The sequence below is a fragment of the Panthera pardus genome, unplaced genomic scaffold (assembly GCF_024362965.1).
Source record: "Panthera pardus isolate Hobbes unplaced genomic scaffold, ASM2436296v1 HiC_scaffold_11, whole genome shotgun sequence".
Taxonomy (NCBI): Eukaryota; Metazoa; Chordata; class Mammalia; order Carnivora; family Felidae; genus Panthera; species Panthera pardus.
This window is the reverse complement of record NW_026526666.1, coordinates 21,532,679-21,550,660: the sequence shown is the minus strand read 5'-3', so window position 1 is coordinate 21,550,660 and position 17,982 is coordinate 21,532,679. Positions and strand designations below refer to the sequence as shown.

The window sequence follows — 17,982 nt, the reverse complement described above, 5'->3', positions numbered from 1 at the left end:
CTCTCTGCTCCTCCCCTGCTCATGCTCTTTCTCGCTCTCAAAAATAAATAAACATAAAAAAAAAAAAAAAAAAAGAATCCATGGCCTTGACTGACTACAATTGCAATGCTTGTATTTAGAAAAAGGAAACAAATCTAGAAAAACACCAAGTGGAATGGTCAGGTAAGAGAGGGTATAAAAGCACATCACAGGGGTGCTTGGGTGGCTCAGTGTGTTAAGCATCTGACTCTTGGTTTTGGCTCAGGTCATGATCTCGCTGTTTGTGAGTTCGAACCCTGAGTTGGGCTCTGTGCTGACAGTGTGGAGCCTGCTTGGGATTCTCTCTCTCTCTTCCTCTTTCTCTGCCCCTCTCCAACTCATGCTTTTCTCTCTTGCTCTCTAAATAAATAAACTAAAAAAAATTTCACATTACAAATAAAGTGTCATTCCAAAGAACTCAAAGCAGGATCTTGAAGAGATATCTGCACACATGTTCGATGCTTCATTATTTACAATACCCAAGAGATAGAAGCAACCAAAATACCCACTGACAGATACATAAAGGAAATGTGGTGTATACACACAATGGAATGTTACACAGCTTTCCAAAAGAAGCAAAATTATGTCACATACTACAACATGGAATGAACTTGAGAACATTATGCTATGTGAAATAAACCAGTCACAAAAGGACAGTCAATACTGTATGATTCTACTCACGTGAGGAGGCTAAAGTAGTCAAAATCATACAAACCCAAAGTAGAAAGGTGGTTCATAATATGAGGAAACATGCATGATACCCTGTTACAAGAAAGAAAAAGATATAGCCTTTTTATTCTCTTCAGGCCTTCACCTGAATAGATAATGCCCACCCACACTGGGGAAGGCAATCTACTTTACTCAGACTATAGATTCAAAGGTTAATTTCATCCTCTCACAGACACACCCAGAATGTTTGGCAAATGTCTAGGCACCCAGTCAAGTTCACACATAAAATCAGCCATCACAGTAGGTATACCTATTTAATGCACAAATAAATCAAAGCTTAAAGAGAGGGAGAGACTTTGTCAAAGACATACTGCTGAAAAAGCTGAGCTAAATTCCAACTCAGAAGGATTTGGCTCCTAAACTTGGACCATTGGGTCATTCTACTTCCTTTTATTTATTTATTTTATTTATTTATTTATTTTTTAATATATGAAATTTACTGTCAAATTGGTTTCCATACAACACCCAGTGCTCATCCCAAAAGGTGCCCTCCTCAATACCCATCACCCACCCTGCCCTCCCTCCCACCCCCCATCAACCCTCAGTTTGTTCTCAGTTTTTAACAGTCTCTTATGCTTTGGCTCTCTCCCACTCTAACCTCTTCTACTTCCTTTTAAAAACAAGTTTATGGAAGTCACACAAAATTACATTTGTAGTGGACACCAACAATATCAAAGCAATTTTATTATTGCTTAATACATCTTTAGAGGAGCAGTGAATAGAGACAGGGAGGAACAGGGGGGACTGAGATTCAGGCTACATAATTCCATTTCTTTTTCACTCTATTCCATCATGACCTGTGCTAATACATAGGCTTACATTTAGAGAAAGATTATAATGGTTTTAAACATACAACACTAAGATAAAGTAGTTATTACTCTGTTTTTAAAGGCATGTTTTTTTTTTAATTTGCTGATTTATTTATCTTATGTCATCTCTAGGCCCAATGTGGGGCTCAAACTCACAACCCTGAGATCAAGAGTTGAACACTCTTCTGATTGAGCCAGCCGGGTGCCCCTAAAAGCATGATTATATCAGACCTAGAGCATTTTCTTTTACAAAGTGAAATAGAACAGTCGAACTACTGATCATTTAGTCAAGCTTCTTCCCATAAATTCTGACAACACTACAGTACTATAAGGAATCATATCAAGCATAGAAGCATCTGCTTTGTGTGACCCATTTATTCAAATAAGAAAATAATGGAACATAGGGAGAAACAATGGAAAATAAGAGTATACTACTTTGGGATTTTAATCCGTAAAGCCCTTTTATGACTCCTTAGAGTCTTTTTAAAATTTTTTTAATTTTATTTTTTTAAATGCTTATTTTTGAGAGGGAGAGAGAGCTCACATGCACAAGCAGGAGAGGGGCAGAGACAGGGAGAGACAGAGAATCCCAAACAGACTCCATGCTGTCAGCACAGATGCCCCATGTGGGGTTTGAACTCATGAACTGTGAGGTCATCACCTGAGCTGAAACCAATAGTCAGACACTTAACCAAATGAGCCACCCAGGCGCCCCTCCCTAGAGTCTTTTAATAAAACAAAATGTTCGTTGTCAGAATGGAAGGCTTTGAAGCAGAAACACCATGTAACTAGAGTTCCAAGAAACATAAATAGGAGACTTGCCCTCATCAGATACAAAATTTTCAGTGTTAGGAATTCTCTTTCAGAGATAGAATTTGAAGCCTCTGTAATTGTACTTTGTTTATATCTTTTCCTTTTTTTTTTTTAATGTTTACTTATTCATTTTGAGAGACAGAAAAGCAGAGAGAGTGCACATGAGCAGGGAAGGAGCAGAGAGAGAGAGAGAGAGAGAGAGAGAGGGAGGGAGAGAATCCCAGGACAGAGCCTGACACAGGCCTCAATCCCACAAACCGTGAGATCATGACCTGAACTAAAATCAAGAGTTGGTTGCTTAACCTATTCAGCCACCCAGGTGCCCCTTAAACAAGAATATTTTAAAACTGATTTGTTGAGCTGTAGGGTTTTCTGGAACATTGATATTCTTTTATGTGAAAATGTTCCATTAAGGTCGTGTGTGTGTGTGTGTGTGTGTGTGTGTGTGTGTGTGTGTACAAAGGGATGGAAAGTAGACAACATGATTGCCAAACATTGCCAATGTGGAGTCACTATTTTCCACCTTTTGATACTTCTATTAGGAAATTACAGCTGCATACTAACTTGCACCACTTGGTCCAACAAAATAGGGACATTTCCTCCAAGATGATAGGAAACACTATTAGATACCAAATACCTTTCCCCTGGAGCTCAAGTTCTCAGATTCTAGCCAGTCTCACATGACTTCTGCCGCATGACCCCACAGAGTTTCAGTCTCTAATAACTGACATATTTAAGTTACTAAAATGGCTGAGAAAAAAGTTTAGCTTTAAATGCGAATTATTTCTTTTTTCTATCATTAAATATATGTTTTATAACCAAAAATTAATGTATTTAACTAAGAATAAAAATGTACTTCTGACCTGAGGATTTTGTGCCGGCTGTCATTTTACACACACACACACACACACACACACACACACACACACACACATACACACAGCATTTCACTAACCTAATCAACAGTGGAGACACAAGAAATTAGTGTATTCAGACACTCATTTATTCTGTAGCCTATGGGGAATGGGCCAGAAACTAGAAGGTCATTTGAATTTGAGTTTAAAATCTTCATTTGAGAAAAGCATGCTGTGAGTCTAATATGTAATTTAGCAAACAAAATACACATGAACAAAACATCATTTCTCTTATGAATAAGTTGGTGCTATAGTTTTCTTGTGTAAAGAATGTTCTCACAGGAAATATAAAACCTAAGCAGTAATCAGAATATTTTTCAACTTTCTGGGGCAATTTAAACCTCAGAACCACAGAATAGAAGCCACTGCAGTCTTGTTTCAAAAGAAAAAAACAAAAACAAAAGAACAATACCCCTCCTATATCCACCAAATAAGAACCCCAAAACTGCACTTTCAGTCAAATGAGGTATTTTGGGCCACATAACAAAAAGATACGTTCTTTCTGCTTTTATTTTTATGCACTGCTTTTCAGTTCTACAGAAATAAAAGCTATGCCAAACTTTTAACTCTTTAACTGCATAATTCTATATGAATTACATAATATTTTGTTTCTAGGATGGAGACCCAACTTTTGAGGACATATTGTATACATTTCAAAAGACAACTACAAAAATTGTTTTTTCACATTTCCACAAATACTATGCAATTACTAAACCTGTAACATCTAGTAAAGAGAGAAGCTGTGAGAAATGACAATGCATTTAGAAAAAATTACAACCCCCCCCAACATCTTTTGTAAATACCATTTTATTACAATTAGAGTGCATTACATTTATATATCAATATTTTTCATTTTCACAACCTTATTAGGGAAACTAGTGCAGTAAATGACAATGGTGGTTTTAAAAACAAACCAATGGGAGCCCTTCTAAGCTTGTGACAGAAACATAATGGGACCAAAGCCAGGTTCTTGTGCAATTTGTAAAGCCCTCGGTTTGCAGTTATTAGTGCGGCGACTTAGCTCATCGAGGACTCTGTGTCGCATTTGAATAACTAATGTTTCAAATTATTAGTCATTCTGATTTATATTCATCCCTGCAGTTTCCATTAATTTAATTACCCCTGCCATCAACGTAGTTGCTTTTGTTACTGCAGTTTGAACTCTGGCTTCCTTTTCCCAGGAAATTAATTTGTTAGGTTTTTCCAGATGATTGCACTCTTGCAACTTCCACACAGATTTTATAACCTTGATTTTTTTACTTTTCTTTTTGCCACATTTTTAGAACTATTTAACACATGTTTAGAACATATTAAGAAGCTTCCTGCAGCAAACTTCAAATGACATAGCTTACCCCAAGTTTAGCACAGTCTGACGGTTCCTCTGGAAATACAGACGGGTGGAGGCTTTGGGGCTTGCTGGAGGGACTCGGCCTCCCCCTCCTCAGCCTGGGATTAGCTTGAACCCTTTTTTGACCATCCCGACTTTGCCTCTTATCTAACCTAAATTCTTAATCTCCCACCTGTTCTCATTTCTGTCCTTTCTCTTGTCAAGGCCCAGAGCAGCTGTTCTCAATGCTTTGTGTTGTAACATTCCACATGATACTCAGTAAAAGCCTGAGTATCTCTTACTCTTGCTTGTGATTGGGTTTTGTGTCTCTCCTCTGGACCATCTCCAAATTCTCCTGCTCAGTTCTAGCAAGCTGGCCTAGAGTTCTCTCACAAGGGTCTGACTAGCACAAGAATTACCTCGTGGTTAAAACCCTTCGGCTCAGGACTGCAACTGCCTTATAATGAAGTCATTTCCCTTTCATTCTGAGCTTGCAGTCATCAAGGGTTAATGCTACCTTCAGTGTTTGCCTAAATGGTAATGCTTTCTGGAACGGAAAAGAGCTGTGGTAATTTTGTGGGGATAACAATGATAACATGAGTCACCTGAGGGTTTAGCGTAAATAATTCAGAGTTGACCTGGTCTCTCTGAAACACGTGATGACCTTGAGACACGAAAGAGTGAAAATGAGTGCCTAGAGCTCAGGAGAGTGATGGGGGTAGAGAGAACTATTTAGGAGACATCTGGGAGACAGGTGTGGCCAAACCTTTTGCCGAGCACACTGTGATTACAGGTGAGCAGCTGGGAAGGAAGCCAGATCACAAGGAGTTCAAGACCATCCATTCTAAAAGTTAGGCAAAGGCAAGAAGGAACAAGACAGGAGTGTGTTCGTGCAGAGGCAGGTACAGGTAAAGCTAACAATGTGAGAACGGAGTGTTTTGAGCCTTCTCTTAGGTAGAGGGAAATTGGCTTTAGAGAAATAGAGAATTTCTTGGGGGAGGGGATTATTTTAAAAATAAGAACAGTTCAGGACACCTGGGTGGCTCAGTAGGTTGGGCATCTGACTTGATTTCAGCTCAGGTCATGATCTCACAGTTGTGGGTTCGAGCCCCACGTCAGGCTCTGAGCTGACTCTGAAGCCTGCTTGGGATTCTCTCTCTCTCCCTCTCTCTCTGCTCCTCACAAGTGTGCACCTTCTCTCTCTGTCCCAAAATAATAAACTTTAAAAAAAAAAAGTAAGAACAGTTCTCTCCCTATATTTATTAGGGCAGCACGATTCAATAGCATTTTCTATGGTAATGGAAATATTCGATGTCTGTAATGTCCAATATGGTGCACACTAGCCACATATGGCTCTTCACATTTAAATTTCAATTAATTCAAATGAAATAAAGTTAAAATTCAGCTTCCCAGTTATACTAGCCACATTTGAATTGCTCAATAGCCACAATAATTAATTGAAATTTAAGTGTGAAGAGCCACATGTGGCTAGTAACTATTGCATTGGAAAGCTCAGAGTTAGGGTTATTACTACCTAAAGTAAAAGATTAATCTGAAAATACCAGTGTCTTCAAACAATACAAGTTATTTCACCTGTATCACATGCAAACCAATCAGTACTGGGGTGTGGTGGTGGGGACGCTTTATCACCACCTAGTCATTTGGAGATGCTTGTTTCTTCCATCTTGTGTGGCTGCCACCTTCAACATAAAGTCCTCAAGGTTGCTGTGGAGAGGAAAGAGAGGGAGTACAGAGGATCTCTTGGGAGGTTCTATGGGCCACATTTAGAAATGGTTACATCACTTTACCTTCTCCAATGGCTAGAAATAAATCACATGGCCCTACGTAACTGCAGGCTAGGCTGGAAAATATTTAACCATGTGCCCAAAAAGAAAAGGAAACAGGTTTACAGACATACGACATTACCCTGATACATTTATCAACAAGAAAAAAAATTAAATTTGCTGAGAGTTCTGGGATCAGTCTCCAATAACTTCTCCATGAGGAACTGGAAATGAATCTTAACCAGCGTGCTGGAGACGTGCATCTGGTACAATTCTAGATGTAAGGAAGAGACTAAAAGATCAAAATGGGCCCATGGGATTAAACATAAAACAAGGATCAGGAGGAAGAAATGGAATTAAAATAGAGAGTAGGAAGTGTGGGTTTTGCTGAGAGAGAATCACATCTTCCTCCAAAAGGAAAACAAAGGGAAAGTGTGAGAATATAGAGATTTTGAGGTGAAAAGGGGAGAAATGACAGAACCTTGGGTTGAATCACTTTGTGTTCTCTGAAGACAGAAGGAGGAGCTGTCTGCTGGGTACAACAGGGCTGGGGAGCCATTTGTGTAGGTGCTTAAATGAAGGGAAGAGACTTGGCACAGGTACTGTGAAGAATGGCTGAGGCCTTTGCTGAAGAATCTGGAAGGAATCAGTTTAACCTGAAGACCATGATCTCTCATAGGATGTCAGGTAAATTGGAATGCATATCTTCTTTTTCTCTTGATAGATATCCCTATGGTAAGCCATAGCATCCTGTTAATCTTGTTTTTTTCATAGCAATGGACTTGGAAAATATAACTTAAACTTTTTCCTTCTGCCATAATTAATATACCAGTATAAGCGTAAAACATCAAAGCTAGTGAATAAATTAGCATGCAAAATTTTCAAGAAAGATGAATAGAAAATACTGAAGCTAGTGATTCATATTTTGACATCGGATGAATTGTCAACACTGCATCATTTGATATTTGAGAATCACATTACTTCTTGTTACTAAAACTAGGAAGAAAATACAAATATTCTTTCTCGGAGATATTGAAAAATCTTGGAATCACAACCAATAGTTTAATATTATCTTCTGTATTTACCTCTTACTCCCTATTCTACCTCTTCAACTTCCTCTGTACCCATGGTCTTAAAGAGATCTCTTAGAAAACATTCATTATTGGGGTGCCTGGGTGGCATCAGACTTCAGCTCAGGTCATTATCTCACAGCTTGTGAGTTCCAGCCCCACGTTGGGCTCTGTGCTGACAGCTCAGAGCCTGGAGCCTGCTTCGGATTCTGTGTCTCCTTCTCTGTTTCTTCCCCACTTGTCTCTGTCTCTCAAAAATAAACAGAAGAAAAAAGAAAACATTCATTATTTAATATGAGGTGGGGTGGGAGGGCAATATCTCACTTTATTTGGTTGACTTTTATTTTTTAATCTGCCCAGATGTTCTTCCAGATCTCCTTTCTTATTAGTCCATGTGCATTGGGGCTGACTGATTTCCAGGCTCCAAAGGTGACCGTTAAGATCCAAGCCTGGCCAATCAGGCCATTATACTCCCCTGCCCACATTAATGGGCATGAACCAAGCCAGACCAATCTAAATTTCCCTTGAGATTTTAACTGGAAACAATGTGAGTTCTGAGGAATGTAAGTCTGGGTACTTGTAGGCATCTTTGTCAACACACTGGGACAGCTTGACCTGAGAATGAGGTCAACATGAGGCAAAAAAGATCCAATAGTTACAGAGTGACGAGACAGAGATACAGAGACAGAGGCAGACAGGGACAGCAAAACAGAGACAGTCTGGAATTTATTAAGTCCCTGGATCCAGCCATACCTGAAACCGATGCCCCTGAGGATTTCAGTTATATGAATCGAGTTCCCTTTGTAACATAACCTAGTAAGAATTAGGCTTTTGCTACTAATAGTGGAGAAAGTCCTGACAGTTAAGCTTTAAAAGTAAAGGTTCAGGCTGAAGAGGAGAGAAATTTGAACAATGGAATGCAACAAGTAGTCCCTGCATTTCTATCTCCCTCAAATCTTTGACCTTTTTGATAATGGTACTTATGACATGTCCCAGGGGACAAGAGTAGAAAAGAAAACAAAAGAAATGAAACCGCTTTCTCAATTGCTGAGAAAGCTCAGAGAAGACCTGGAGAAAGATAATGTAAAATCTGGGCTTTGTCAGGCAATTCACTTGATAGTGTCTCAACTCAATACTACTGCCTATTGGTTACTGGATTAAGTCAGACAAGTTGGTCAGAGTTGTGTTAAGACGTAAGGGGATTCACATGGGTTGAGCGTCAGTTTGCACATTAGTGGCTATGTGACATTAAAAAATTGTTATATATCTTATGGTCTTCTGTAACCAGAAATGGATAAAATATCTTCTGTGGCAGAGACAGCAATTATCCCCTAATATCCATTATTTCCTTCACCCATAGTAACAAAATATTTAGCTAAGCACATGCCTTCTCATTTCCCAGTCTCCTTTGCAGCTAGGTGTGGCCATATGACTAGGTTATAGTTATAATCATGGGATGCAAGGAGCACTGTCCACTGTAGATTTGGGGAATCTTCCTTAAGAGACAACTGATCATATGGTTAGTCATTTAAAAGTCTGCAAATGCCATTAATAGGGAATTGGTTAAATTATGGTACATCCTCCCATAACCCTCCCAGACAGAATTAGCAACATTTATTAGACACCCTCATAGCACCTTGTTTTTCTCCCCAGTTAGACATGTAATGATATTTTACTTTTTAGAATTATTTAATACCTGCCTCCTCTATTTGACTGTAAATTAATGAAGGCAGGGACCATGAGGGCAGGTATTCTATGCCCAGTGCTTAGCACCATGCTGAGTATACAGTAGATGTTTAATATCAAATGTCTAACAAACACACACAGAATATTATGCAGCCACTTAAAAGTATGATAATGTAGAATTGTTTATTGACATGTCAAGTTACTTGTGATATAATGTTAAATTAAAAAATCAAATTATAAAATAGTAGATAAAGCATGATCTCATTTTTATAAAAAGAATAGCTATGTATACAGATACCTTGATCAAAATGTTAATAGTGGTATGATCATGGATGATTTCATTTTCTTTTTGACTCTTTGTACTACCTAAATTTAAAAAATAATAACATTAATTTGATCCATTATTTTCTAATTTACAGGTCATTTTCATTTTGAAAAAAAATCAAGCAGATTTAAAACAACCTTTTTTCTCACAAAATTTCACTTGAACATATAGTAATCAATTAGAAAACATTAGAAGCAAGCTGGATTTCTGAATGCAAATCAAAACATTGGATTATATTCACCTTGATGCTATTTCTGATTAAAGTGGGCCTCTTACAAAATGATCATTATGATACTTTCATTTCTGTATGAGATTTATTATTTTAATGTCCATAATTACTCATTAGACTCTTCTCTCTCTTGTTATGCACATTCCTTCTTAGGATATGGAGAATGGAATACATCTTAATTTCTTATTCTATTCTATGTTTTAGCTGAAGACAAGAAAGATAAAAAATAGTTAAAAGGCAATGGACTTCTAAATGTAAGACAATGTCAGCGGCTGCTACATTTAAAGCACTTCTCTTACATGAGGCAAGTTTGCAGAGGTGGTTTTTTTCCTAACAACACACCAAAAAGTTACCAATTCTAAAAGAATATTCATTTTAAGCAAACACTTTTGATAGCCTTACTGGTTATAAAACTATAACTGGGATTTTTTTTTTTTTTTTTTTTTTAAATAAGCTCTATGCCCAAGGTGGGGCTTGAACTCATGACCTCAAGATCAGGAGTCACATGCTTTTCCGACTGAGCCAGCCAAGCACCCCTATAATTGGGCATTTTTAAGATTAGCTTATAATTTTCTCTTTTAAAAGATATTAGTTTATATAAACAAGACATTTACAGATAATCTCTACAAAGCAACATAACCGTGGATATCTTAAAAGTTTAAGTATAATTGCACTTTTTTATACAACAGTTAGCATTATTGTGGGGAAATGAAAGATACTTTTGTGTGTAAATTCCATTTCCCAACTAAGTGTAATTGAAAAGTTTCATTAAGGGGCAATCTAAAATTAAAAGAGGAAAAGAAAAAAAAATAGGGTAAATACCAGATATTGCAATCTGTCTTTTAGTAACGTTAATTTCGTTGTTCTTCCTAGTTTCAGTCCATGGACACAAAGACCTCAGCACCATAGTAAGAAGTCACACTATGACCTACAAAATGTGACAGCCCCGGGAGAACTATTACACCGTTATTCACTTTCTGTAAAATGTCTAACAGAACGGAGATAAATATTGTGCCTGGGAACCTGAATCACACAATACAAATCATTTATAATACAAATTGTGACGAAGAACGTGTGCTGTGCAGCGAGGCTCTACATGTTCTTTGGACGCTGAAAAAGTTCAATGACGCCTTATACTCTTCATTTCAGATCTAGGAGCATAAAAGCTGGGTTCTCTAAGTAGGATTTCCACAAATTAGAGAAGCGTGACATTGTAGCACCATCGATAATTCTGTGATCAGCTGACCAGCTCACGTTCATTATCTGTGCCTTAAACACTTCTCCTTTCTCGTTAAATCGGGGAAGGACCTAGAAATAAGGCAAAGAACAGAGTCAAACTTCACTTGCTCCAAGTACAAGCTCTAGCAACAGCAATGGTGAAAGACTAGGCAACCCCCCTTCCTGTGACAGAAAAGAAAGGGGCATCCCAACGACTTGAAAATTTTTCCCATCTCTGTACCTGCCTCAAGCTTTTCAGTTTCTCCAAGGTACTTCCTGTCTCCTGTATAATTTCCTTATATACAGTAAATCTCTTCTCAGATTTCAATTTGTTTTTAACAGTTATTTATTGAGCAGCTACTATGTGCCAGGTACTCTTCTTGACACTGGGGCTAAACCAGTGAACAAAACAAATAACAATCCTTGCCTTCCTGGAGCTAACATTGTATGGAGAAAGAGAGAAAATTAAGATAAATAAGCAAAATATATAGCATGTTAGAGAAAAGTACAAAGGAAAAAATAAAGCCATGTGGAAAGGGGAGAGAGTGTAGGCAGTGGCTAGATGTAGGCAGCATTTTTTGTTTGACACGGTGGGCAGGGAAAGCTTCACCATCGTTTCCTTACTGAAGGCAGCGAGGAAACAAGCCACATGTATCTTCAAAGAGAGACAGAGGGGAAACATGACTTTGGAGTGTTAGAGGAACAGCAAAGTAGGCAGGGTGGCTGCAGTGGAGGGGCAGGGGTGAGAGGTGGGAGATGAGGTCATGGATGGAGCAGAAAGAAAGTGGGGCACACTGTCAAGGGCAATGCTTCTCAATCTGTTTTTGGTAAATGACTTATTGTTATTAAAAAAATTTTTTTAATACAGGGGCACCTGGGTGGCTCAGTTAGTTGGGTGTCTAACTTTGGCTCAGGTCATGATTTTGTGGTTCATGGGTTCGAGCCATGCATCGGGCTCTGTGTTGACAGCTCAGAGCCTGGAGCCTGCTTCGGATTCTGTGTCTCCCTCTTTCTCTGCCCTTCCCCGACTCATACTCTCTGTCTCTCTCTCAAAAATAAATAAATTAATTAAAATAAAATAAAATAAAATTTCTAATCCATTGCAAGCTATTTTTAAAAAATATAGTAAAAGTAAATTACTAAAAGAAAATTTTAAAAGATATATAAAACGCAAGCCCTAACTTCTTGTATTAGATTCAATACACCAAAAATCACCTGTCAAACTGCTGTGAAAGCATCTAAGCCCTATTCTCCCTTTCTGTACTGGTGTCCTCACAGTCTGGATACAACATTCATGGCCTCACATGGGTACCTGATCACACTGCGTAGCACCAGTGGAAGGCCATATAGGCCACTGCAGCTACTTTGGCTCTGATCTAAGTGAGGTGAGAAGTTATTGGAGGTTTCTGGGCAGAATGGTCATTTACTGAAAAGGGAAAACTTCAGGAGGAGTAAGTTTGAGAGTGGGGGGTGGTGAGGAAAGGAACAGGAAACTCAAGATGCCTAATTAGATATCCAATCAGGATATATGAATTTCCAGATCAAAGGAGAGATATAAACTTGAGTGTCATCAGTATATAAATGGCGCTTAAAGCCATAAGATGGGATCAGATAAAGAAAACGGCCAGAAGGGGGCCCAGGAATACCCCACAGCTTAAAGAGAGAATCAAAATCTTCCTTGGGAGATAAGGAAGTTTCAGCAAAGGAGCCTCAAAGGGAATCAGCAGTAGACAGAAGGAAAGTCACAATAGCAAGGTATTCTGCAAAGTCACAGTGAAAGAGGTTTTCCAAGGAAGTGGGATGGCTCAATTGACTCAGGTGCAGCCAATAGGTCAGGGAAGACAAGGACAGAGAACTGAGTTATGTGGGGGTTTTCATAACTTAGACTTTTTGGCAACAAGACGTTCAAAATTTATAGTGAAAACAGAAAATGACAAAGGACAGATGACACTATGAAAGAAAGGGATTGGAGACACACTATTTGTTCCCACCCGACAAATATTAGAAGACTTATACTCCAAGAACTATTCTTCATAGCTTGATGAAATCATGGGTAACAATGATTTGGTAAAAACACACCTATTGAACAGATATCTGCACACCAATGTTCATAGCCGCACTATTCACAATAGCCAAAAAAAGAAAACAACTCAAATACTCATTAGAGATGAACAGATAAACAAAAAGTGATGTACACAAGCAGAGTTTGTTGGGCCAAGGAAACACTTCAGGAGATGGATGGTGGTGTGGTTGTAAACACATGAATGTACCTAATGCCACTGAACTGTACACATTAAAATGGTAAACTTATGTTTTGTAGATTTTACCATAATTACACACACACACACACACACAATCCAGAAGAAAAGACATCTTATCTTTAAGGAAAAAGAAAAACAAAACTTTCTCAGATAGGTATGATGGCTTGGAAACTGTAGGAAGTCAGAATTCTGTGAGATTCAAATGCTGGGTGGAGAATGGGTGACAGGGAAATTATATTCAGAGACACTCCTGATTTGTAAAGAACAGAGTCTCACTATGTGTTTCTGGATCTCTCTCCCTATCTCCTCTCTATGCTAGAAGGGAGAGTAGATGCTAGGAAAAAGGTATCTTATCTGTAAGAAAGCAAATCAAAGGCTGAATGAGGGACACCTGGGAGGCTCAGTAGGTTAAGAGTTCGACTCTTGATTTTGGCTCAGGTCAGGATCTCACAGTTTGTAGGATCCAGCCCCATGTCGGGCTCTGTGCTGGCAGGATGGAGCCTGCTTCGGATTCTCTCTCTCTCTCCCTCTCTCCCTCTCTCTCTCTCTCTCTCTCTCTCTGCCCCTCCTCTGCTCATGTGCGCTCTTGTTCTTTCTCTCTCTCAAAATAAATAAGTGAATGTTAAAAAAAAGTTTGAAAATATTGGAAGTGCAATTACAGAGGCTTTATATTCTGTTTTTGGAAGAGAATGCTTAACACTGAAAAATTATTGATCTGATGAGGGCAAGGTTCATATTTATGTTGCTTGGAACTCTAGTTACATGTTGTCTCTGCTTCAAAGCCTTCCATTCAGATAAGTAACATTTTGTTGTATTAAAAGACTCTAAGGAGGGGTGCTTGGGTGGCTCAGTTGGTTACATGTCCAAATCTTGGTTTCAGCTCAGGTTCATCATCTCACAGTTCCTGAGATCGAGCCCCACATTGGGCTCTGCACTGACAGTGCAGAATCTGCTTGGGATTCTCTCTCTACCCTTACCCGTCTGTCTCTCTCTCTGTCTCTCTGTCTCTCTGTCTCTCTCTCTCAAAATAAACAAACATTAAAAAAAAAAAAAAAAGGCTGAATGAAAGTATCTGTGGAGGCTTGGATGCCAACACAAAAGTAATACTCATGAAAGACAAGTCCCAGGGATACTCAGTGTGGAAGCATCATAAACATAAAGAAAAAAGATTCTTCCGAAAGCATGAAGACCAAAATCATAGTCAATGTGGTGATGACATTTAATAATGGTGGTACTGAGATGGAATCCAGGGGCTTACTTCTTTTAACTCTAGTGGTTCTCAACACTGAGTTAATAGGGATGCCCAATCCCTATCTGCTACACCCCCCAATTGTGATTCAGTTGGTATAGGGTGAGCTTAGGCATTTTTTTCCCAAGGTCCCCACATAGCCAAGGTTAAGAATCACTGCAACCCTTATTCTAGGTCAGTGTCTCCTAAAACATGGCCACAGGTCACTCATGTTGGAACCACCTGGGTTCTTATTTAAAATGTTAAGTTCTGGAAGCTCGGTCCCCAAGGCTAAGAATACTGCAATTTTTTTTTTTTTTTTGAAGTTTATTTATTTTGGGAGAGTAAGAGAGAGAGAGAGAGAGAGAGAGAGAGAGACAGGGAAGGAGAGAGAATCCCAAGTGGGCTCCACACTGCCAGTGCAGAGCCTGATATGGGGCTCGAACCCATAAACCGTGAGATCACGACCTGAGCCAAAACCAAGAGCCAAGACGCTTAACCGACTGAGTCACCCAGGTGCCCCAAGAATACTGCATTTTTAACTAGTACTCTCAACAATTCTTGAACAGAGCAAAGTTTGAGAAAAATTCTCTAAATGGTGTCTCACTGTGCTATAAACAATAAATTTATACTGGCCTACTATTATCTTTGGTATTCGGAAATGAAAATTTTTGATAGAAGTAGATTGGCTATATTTGTGGTTATCCATGATGACTGACATCAGTGCCTGGCATAAACCACGATGGTTGATCCATACACAACAATGCAGATCACCACCATGTTATACACAGAGGCAGACACTAGAATTGCAGGCCTACCTCTTAGGAAGAAATAACTGGCCTACTGAGCCAAATGTTATACTCAAACCTACAAAGCAAGGGAAAAACCGCTGAAATGTCACTCTGTTGGTGTTTACTCTCCCAATTTGCTAAGACTCTTTTGCCAGTTAGTTGATAAACATACCTTGATGGATCCGAGAGCCCCAATTGCTACTTCGGGTGGCAGTATCACTGGTTTGGCATAGGTCCCACCAATCTGAAAAAAAAAAAAAAAGAAAAGTAAAAAGGAAAAGTAGAAAAAGTAACAAATGGGAACAAATGGGAAATGCAATATTGTATTTTTCATTGAATATATGATCAGAAACCTTAAGTTATGGTTTAAGAATTTGAACATTCCTATTACTCACTGATCCGATGTTGGAAAGGGTAAATGTTCCTCCTGTAAGGTCAGTGGTACTGAGCTGACCTGCAGAGCCCAATTTCTGAAGGCGGTTCAACTCAGTGGCGATCTCAAATATAGAGCAGATCTGAACGTTTTTCACATTAGGGACAATCAACCCCTGCTCAGTATCCATTGCTATCCCAATGTTGTGAGAAGCCTAAAAAAAAATTATAGAGTAAGCCTTTTCATAAGTTAACAGAAAAGAAAGGAACAACCTTCACTATCGTATAAAAACAACTGCCAAAAACTGTTTCTACCAGATTGGTGATGATTTAAATAATTTTTAAAGGATTTTAAAAGGATTTTTTTCTAAAAGATAAATTTTTATTGGTAAGAATATAGGGCAACAGGCTATTTCTATACATTACTAGTGGATATATAAGCTGGGGGGTATATAAGATTTTCTTGGGAATATTTATCAATATGTACCAACATTTATAAAACTTTGTGTTTAGGAGATAAATATAGAAGTATATAGAGATACACAGGGATATTGAGTTCAGACTAAGTCTGAGAAACTGCAAACAATCAAAGTATTTATCAATAATAAGCCACTGGTTAAACAAGTAACAAAATTATGTTTATTGACATGTAATGATGTCCATTATATATTAAATGAGAAAGGAATAAGTTTAAAACCTTTAAGTTAAAAACACAATATGTATAAATACATATGATTTTTTTTAAGTATGTGAAAATAAAATCCTGGAAGGATGCACATCTCCACACAAACAGTTATTTTAGGGTCATAGGATTGAAGGTAAAGATGGTTACCTTCTTGTCTGAATATTTTTTGCAACAAGTATATACTTAATCAGGAAATTGTATTAATCATATGTATGAATCATATTGTATGGGAAGATTTTAAATCCGACCAGCTAAAATATCTAAGCTCACTTTCTAATAAGAAATATAAATAAGGATCAGCATCCCAAAAAGTGTTCTCAGTTTCAATAAATCTTCAGTCCAAACAGAAGAGTTCACTCAAGTGGAATCCATACTTTCATTACTTTTCCTATTTCTGGTTAAATTATTCTGGTTTGAAAAACTGCAGGAACTCCATTTTGAGAGAGGTTATTCCTTTGAGGGGAGGATATGCACAATGGTTAACATAATCCATTGCTTGACAGCCATTTATTTCTATTATTTTAAGCGATAAACCAAAGGGGCTTAAAAATGGTACTCCATATATCTGAACAGTATCATTATTAACAAATAAAATCATTAACAATAGTAGCAAATTATACTTCGGTTTAATATTTTATCTCATACCTTTAATTCTAGTCTAAAAAAACCCCGCTGTTTGAGGTACAAAAGATTTTCTAACCTACAAGTACATCTGCACTATTTTCTGTATTTGCAAGAACTTGCCAGAACACATAGCCAACCTTATATGTTATGTTCTGGCAGTTTTCATCCACAGAAGCATTAAGGATAGGAAACTGTAGTAGTCCCAAGGAAGCAGCCTGTTTAACAGAAAGAGAATGCAACATTAGTACTTTTAACTCAGGAAACTGGAAGCAGTAAGAGGTGTGAGGGAGGGAGGGAGCTTTATTTAATGATGCTTAATTACGCTGAGCTTAATTTCAAGTCTATATGTACCTAGGTATATTACTCCCAATGTTACCTCCAAGCAGGCGTGCAACTAGGTCACCCTAATCACTTAAGAATAAAAGATAACATTGTCAGGCAGCTGTAAACATCAAGATTTTCAAAATGACTATACAGATCAACCAAAGTACCATAGAAAATATCTAAATTCTATGTGATTTCCTCACTTGCACATAGAATCTTACATGAGAAGTAAACTTGTAGTTCAAAACACTGAATTAAAACACAAAAAGGTAGTAAGCTGTTTCCCTGTGGAGAAAGAACAAGTGATAAGTGTTTCCAAGGGCACCGACCATGCTCGTGTTCCAATAGGTGTCTTTGGCCTAGTGAAGGGCAGAGCTGGTGTGAACATTTACTTTAGAGTTCACCTTCCCAAACTCTCCCTCCTCTGCCTTCTTCTCCCTTAATCTTTTTTCCTTTTTTTTCCCTCTTCTTACTTTGTAACGTTCCTCTTCTGTCCATATTCAAGTTTTCCTAACTGTCTGCTAAATGTTTTCTGTATCTGTTTCTCTGCCCATCCAGGATCTAATCAAAGTTCACACATTGCATTTGGTTGTCATGCCTTGTATTCAATTTTAAAAATAGGAAAATAAAAAATGCTTAAAACTGTCCTTAAAATCCAGCCCTCTTTATCTAGTCCAATTAAGAGTCCTTTATATGTACTGTGTTAAGTGTTATTTTTGTCTGTAGGTCAGTAGTCATGTCAGGAAAAAAAAAAAAAAATCATTTCCTTGGGGCG

General features: G+C 38.1%; 2 protein-coding genes across 5 annotated transcripts in view; both read right to left on the bottom strand.

Moving 5' to 3' along the window:
• Positions 1–4,845, bottom strand: part of LRRC39 (leucine rich repeat containing 39) — a 29,187-nt gene extending 24,342 nt beyond the window's left edge. Inside the window, exon 1 of the mRNA XM_019457623.2 lies at positions 4,636–4,845. The gene's annotated coding sequence lies outside the window, so the exon portion shown is untranslated. The remainder of the gene's footprint in view (positions 1–4,635) is intronic.
• Positions 4,846–9,307: 4,462 nt separating this feature from the next.
• Positions 9,308–17,982, bottom strand: part of DBT (dihydrolipoamide branched chain transacylase E2) — a 53,316-nt gene continuing 44,641 nt past the window's right edge. For all 4 annotated transcript variants that reach the window (XM_019457625.2, XM_053891975.1, XM_053891972.1 and 1 more), the window contains 4 exons: positions 17,021–17,098; positions 15,598–15,789; positions 15,375–15,446; positions 9,308–11,012 (listed from right to left, as the gene is read on the bottom strand). In XM_019457625.2, the coding sequence (XP_019313170.2) occupies positions 10,845–11,012; positions 15,375–15,446; positions 15,598–15,789; positions 17,021–17,098 (510 nt within the window). In that variant the 3' untranslated portion in view covers positions 9,308–10,844. The remainder of the gene's footprint in view (positions 11,013–15,374; positions 15,447–15,597; positions 15,790–17,020; positions 17,099–17,982) is intronic.